The 6,200-nt window shown below is 37.3% G+C and overlaps 1 protein-coding gene across 1 annotated transcript; it reads left to right on the plus strand.

Moving 5' to 3' along the window:
• Nucleotides 1–288: 288 nt before the first annotated feature.
• Nucleotides 289–3,550, plus strand: LOC143849889 (phosphoinositide phospholipase C 2-like). Its single transcript, XM_077359179.1, has 7 exons — nt 289–453; nt 602–781; nt 891–1,126; nt 1,298–1,415; nt 2,409–2,561; nt 2,655–2,741; nt 3,214–3,550. The coding sequence occupies exons 1-7, from the start codon at nt 304–306 to the stop codon at nt 3,505–3,507; spliced, it is 1,218 nt and encodes a 405-aa protein (XP_077215294.1). The 5' UTR covers nt 289–303; the 3' UTR covers nt 3,508–3,550.
• The last annotated feature ends 2,650 nt before the right edge of the window (nt 3,551–6,200 follow it).

Consider the following 6,200-nt stretch of genomic DNA (forward strand, 5'->3'; position numbering starts at 1 on the left):
CACTTTTATGGTGCTCATGAGCATATGTTTGAATTTCGACGTTTACTTATTTATTTCTCGAAGTAGCTTCGTTGAATTCTCTCTACCTGTATTGTGAAAATTCAATTTGTATTTTGTGGGATCTTATTTATTTCTCAAAGTAGCTTTGTTGAATTCTCTCTCTACCTGTATTGTGAAAATTCAATTTGTATTTTGTGAGATTGTTGATTTTCCAAAGCAATTCCCCTTCTTTTGTTCGATTCCTAGTGATTTGCTTGTATTATATATGCATCACCTTTTTTCTGTTTAAAATCATTTCGATTAATGGATTACTCTAGGACTTTGACTGCTCCGGTGGAACTAATCAAATGTTTGAGGTCCATAAAAGAGGATGCCTTCTCTGCATCTCCGTACCCTGTCGTTATAACTCTGGAAGACCACGTTACTCCAGATCTTCAGGCTAAAGTCGCTGAGGTGAGGATTCATTTTCCTCTTTCTCGACTCTTACCACCCAGTTTCTTTTCAGTTCACCATTTTTATGATTGAACGCTTTTTTTTTGTCTACATGGTCCACGAAACATTTGGAGATATACTGTTTTACCCGGAGTCAGATTGCTTACAGGAATTTCCTTCTCCAGAACAATTGAAGCATCGGATAATTATTTCAACCAAACCACCGAAAGAGTTCCTTGAGCAAAAAAGTTTTAAGGAAGATGGACCCAAAGTTGGAAAGGAAGCTGACGAAGAAGCATTGGGAAAGGAGGTCACAGACCTTAAAGTTGGACCTGTATCTGATGTTAAGGTGCACTTAAAAGTTACATTCATTGTGTTATTCTATTGATATAGTACACTTTATCCGACCTATTAACATCCATTTCTTTAAATTCTTCCAATTTGCAACTTGCGAGCAGAATGAGCATGATCAGGGTGAATTCAATCATGATGAGGAAAATCATGAGGATGGGGACCACAAGTTGCATCAGAGGTCAGCACCGGAGTACAAGCGGCTAATTGCTATTCATGCTGGGAAACAGAAAGGTGGGGTGAAAGACTGGCTAAAAGTGGACCCCTCTAAAGTTAAACGTCTCAGCTTGAGTGAAGTAGAACTTGAGAAGATCGCAATCACTTATGGAACTGATCTTGTCAGGTATTTAATATACTTATCCGAAAGGTTCAGTCATGGAGATTTGTTTGTGTGCATATGTGGGTACAAATGTACAATTATAGATTATGATTCCACTTGGCATTTTGGGGTTCATAGTTCAAGCATTTGCTTAAATTTCTGAAGTTCTTGGTGATGATTGCCATTTCTTTTCAGGTTCACCCAAAGGAATTTGCTTAGAGTATACCCAAAGGGTACACGTGTTGACTCCTCGAATTACAACCCACTAATTGGGTGGATGCATGGTGCTCAGATGGTTGCATTTAATATGCAGGTTAGTCTCTCTCCCTGTGTTGCAATTCAAATTTCAACTTCTTTTGGACATATTATGGTAAACCTTTTGCGTAGTCTCCTTGTGTTGCAATTCAAAGTTGAACTTCTTTTGAATATATTATGGTAAACCTTTTGCTTTTACCCCTCTTCAGTTTCATCTGTCACTTCTTGCTGAAATTTTGCTTCACGGCAGCTAAGAGAACTGAAAATACAGTTCAGGTTATATTTCATCTCATTAAGTACTTGTTAGAATATTTTAGCCTCTAGTAGATATTCCATGAGAATGCAATTTAAATCCGAAATTGGGACCGAAACCGAAATTGGGACCGAAACCGAAATTTAAATCCATATTTACATGTATGTTTTGAAGGTTATTAATGACCAGTTAGAACGGCGGCCATCAACTTGCAGCTATTTTAATCATCTTTACATTGATTAATATGTATGTATCATGGGCTATTGTAGTGTATTTAGATTGAAAGTATTCATAATGGGAATTGATTGGAGTGAGCAATATGTTGAAATCCATGTACACAGGAGGGGAACATTTAAACCTGCTTCCAACACGTACCACCACCTCAAGGAATTGGAAGGATATTCTAAAGGTGTGGCTGGATCCAAAATAGTAGATGGTTGGGTAAGTTCTTACTACAAGTACTCCAAAGCTTAGAAGTACAAAGCGGGTGTGGATACGGAGGTGGGAGCGGGGCTGAGGAAGCGTGGGGGTCTAGAAGAGTCCAAGTTTGGGAGCGCCATGAGAGCGTCTATGTAATATTTTCTTTATATATCTTTCAAAATTCAAGTACATCAAAAAATAATATTTGATTGCTTAGATCAAACCCGTGTTGTTTGCATTAGTATCACCATCATAGGTTTAAGCAAAAGTATTTACATTAAAGCTTAGTAATTACAGAACCAAATCATTTACTTCATACATGATTTCTCATAATTTTGCTGGCATCATTAAAGAATCAAGTGGGTCTTTCTGTGACAGGGATTTGGAAGATCACTCTGGTTGATGCATGGAATGTTCAGAGCCAATGGAGGGTGTGGTTATGTAAAAAAACCTGATTTTCTGTTGAAGACTGATTCAAATACTGAGGTCTTTGATCCTCAGAAACATTTTCCTGTGAAGAAAACATTGAGGGTGAATATTTTCCCGCAGAACTGACTTTTTTGAGTCCTGAGTATTTTCTTTTGCATATCCAACTCTGATTTGAGCTCCATTATTACTAAACAGGTGAGAGTATATATGGGAGATGGATGGCATTTGGATTTCCGTCGAACACACTTTGATGCATACTCGCCACCAGACTTCTATGCAAGGGTAAAATGATGAATCTCTAATCTTTTGCTCACACATCGCGCCATGGTTGCTCTTAAGGTTATCTACTGCCATGAGCTGCGCTCGGTTAGTCAAGTACTATTTACTTCAGGAGGACAATGTAGACCACCGATCTCTCACTGAAATTGTAGTCGACTTTTAAACAAAACTGGTTAAGACAAATTAATATGTGCCCATTCTTTACTGATTTATTCTGTCCATTTATTTCTGCGTGTATTGATGTTTCTAACAATCTATAAGCCAAAAGAGTCCTTTTTTTCATTGAAAGAGCGAAAGATTGTCAGTCTCTCATGTACTATACTCATAAGAGCGGCATAGGGCCACCATTAATGTATAGTACTTTTGAAAAACAGAAAGTGTGGGAGAAATATCAATGAACCACACCACAAAAGTTGTGAAAACATGGATAGTGCAAAAATGTAAAGCCTGTATCCACTAATCAATCTGTCTACAGGTCGGGATAGCAGGAGTACCAGATGATACCATAATGAAGAAAACAAGAACTATCGAGGATAACTGGACACCTGTTTGGGATGAGGAGTTTACGTTCCCATTGACTGTTCCAGAACTCGCTTTGCTTCGGATTGAAGTGCATGAGTATGATATGTCTGAGAAGGATGACTTTGCTGGCCAGACTTGTTTGCCTATAACAGAGTTGAGGTCAGGGATCCTAGCTGTGCCGCTTTGTGATCGCAAGGGAGAAAAGCTCAAGTCTGTAAAGCTACTTATGAGGTTTGAATTTGTTTGAGATTGCTCCATACTTGAATTGATGTTCAGATTTTCCTGCAATTATTCATTGTGTTTATTATATTGGCCATATATACCTGGCTTTAAAGCTCTAAATGTTGGATATTTCTACATGAATCTTTTGAATGCATTCTGTATATTATAGTGCTCGTTTCTACTAAAGCTTCAGTGATATAAATGTTTTATGTTGCAATCTAAATGTTGTTGTAACGTCTTGTTGCTTTATTTTATGATTAGCACATCATGAAATGGGTCGGACAATCGACAATAAATGGGAAGGGTGTTTGATTGTTGATTTTTAGTCAAGTTTATCTTAAGTGCTGTTGTTTTGTTCATTAACTTTTACAGGCCTTGATCTGAGTAACAAATTTCTCCCATATACAGAAAAATTCTTGAAATAATCTCAGAATCTTTTATGCCAGGTTATTATTATTTTTTTTTAAATAATTTATGCCTGGTTTCAAACTTTAAAAAAATTCATGAATAATTCAAAATTTCTAGCGTCTTTGAATTACACACACATAAAAATGGTGGTCCTCGCCCCATAAAAATGAGGTGTAAAATGGTGGACCCCATCATATACACGGGTTTAGGTGGAGATGGTACACTCCACTATATCAAAACATGAGGTGTTATATAATTCCATAGAAAATAATATTCAATGAAAAAAAAATCCAAGGTCTAGTAGGTTTATAATTTTTCTTGAAAAGGAAAATATTTATTTTTCAAAATAATTTCCATGAAAAATGAGTTACAAAATGCTGAAAATTTTATATTTGATGGAAACAATTTCAAAAAAAATAATATATATATATATATATATATATATATATATATATATATATATATATATATATATATATATATATATATAAGGAAACTGTTAGTGCGCTTAAGCTCACCAAACTTATGGTGAGCTTAAGCGCCCAGTCACATGGGGCCCACTTTGTTAGGATGATCCAAAGCATTCATTTGAAAGTCCCTTACATAGATGGGGGGTGTACCAAAAATCAGCTCCATAGGATCATCATAACCCCTCCATTTGTGAAGGACAAAAATGGACAGACACAAATCTGCCCATTTTTTGTCCTCCACAAATGGAGGGGTTAGGATGATCCTATGGAGCTGATTTTTGGTACACCTCCTATCTATCATAAGGCCTTGCAAATGAATGGTTTGGATCACCACAGAAAAGTGGGCCCCCATGTGATTGGGGAGCTTAAGTGCACCATAAGTTTGGTGCGCTTAAGCTCACCAACAGTTTCCTCTATATATATATATATATATATATATATAATTTTTATTTTTTTTTTCAACAAGGAAATCTCTTTCTAAATAGCCAAGCCTCAGTAGTTGTACTAACATGAAAAGGTTAGCAATGTAAGGTATTCACTTTTTGAGTGTAGAATGAGACCTTTGAAGCAAAGAATGATCAATAGTATCAAGGTTTTTATTTAGTGCTAAATACCAAAGTTGGTTCTATTCGTATGACTTATTTTGGCTATTTGAACCCATATTGTACTGTGGATCCGGAGAGAATCTCTCTCTCAACTGTACATACGACTTTCATCTCCAGGCAAATGGTTGCAACTCCTCAGTTTAGATTGCAGGCTGGAACTTGTTATCATGGGGGTGACCACCTAATTGATACCAACGAGTACAATCTCCTTGTGCCTCAGGACCCATGATAGCAACAAAGAATGCGCTAAAGAAAAGAACAAATTGTGTCTAAATGCCTCAAAAGAAAATTCAAGACGGGACATCAATCTTCTAAAAATCAATCTTCAACAGTTCAAACCCAGTTGAACCATGGTTCCATTAAAACTAATTTTAAAATAAAAACGACAAGTTTAAGATAACTTTTTCCCACCTCAACCCTCTTTTAAGTATGGAGAAGATGGAAACAGAGTTAAAACGTTTGGTACTTCCCTTTTTTATTTCGAATATTCTACTTAGGGAATGCTTTGTTGACCTGGAAAACTATTCCATGGAATATTAGTGGAGCAAATAGTGAGAGATTGGTGGAGAGAGAAAGAAACTTGAGAGGATGTGGCTGAGGGGGACATGAAAAGCCCCTCAAAAACAGGGGAAAAACTCAAACTTGAAATACGGTGTTTGGGATTTTGAAGGTCATGTGAATTCTTGCTAACTCTCCTTAACGTACAGTGAGAGACTTTGACTTCGAATGTGGGGGACATCTAGTCTGTCTTCAACTTTCGTGAACTTTGATGAGAACTTTGAGTGAATTAAACTTTTAGGAACTTGCCAGTGCCACTAACCGTCCATTTTTGGAGTTCTCCAAAAAAGACGCACACGACTCATAATATGCCCAATTCCTCAAATCCGCTAAAAGTCGTGTAAATCCATTGCAACTAACCCCCCAAACTAGCCGTTTGAAGCAACTTTTGAGGGGGTATTTTCAGGTTTTTCAAAAATAAAAAATACATTTTATAAAGGGGGAACCGGACTAGCGGGCCGCCCAACCAAGCCCGGCACAGCCCGCTGCTTTGTGCCGTGCCGGCACTGTACGCGTCACTGTAGCTATCCGTGCTGTGCCGCCGGCCACCTTCATGTGCATCTTGCTAGCACTCTTTATTAATAATGACTAACCAAATAGAAGAGGGAGGATTCGGCTAAAGGTGGTTGAATGATATTATAGACGACTTTATGACTTAGCCCTTGACAACTATTTAA

This window comes from Tasmannia lanceolata, unplaced genomic scaffold (genome assembly GCF_043159265.1).
Source record: "Tasmannia lanceolata isolate RefF3 unplaced genomic scaffold, GAP_Taslan_0.1 ptg000003l, whole genome shotgun sequence".
In the NCBI taxonomy this organism is placed as follows: Eukaryota; Viridiplantae; Streptophyta; class Magnoliopsida; order Canellales; family Winteraceae; genus Tasmannia; species Tasmannia lanceolata.

Excerpts from the sequence above, each read along its gene's own strand:
- LOC143849889 (XM_077359179.1), top strand. The coding sequence starts at position 304 with ATGGATTACTCTAGGACTTTGACTGCTCCGGTGGAACTAATCAAATGT. Across the intron at positions 1,416-2,408 it reads TGGTTGCATTTAATATGCAG|GGATTTGGAAGATCACTCTG; the intron begins GTTAGTCTCTCT and ends TTTCTGTGACAG. Across the intron at positions 2,742-3,213 it reads CACCAGACTTCTATGCAAGG|GTCGGGATAGCAGGAGTACC; the intron begins GTAAAATGATGA and ends ATCTGTCTACAG.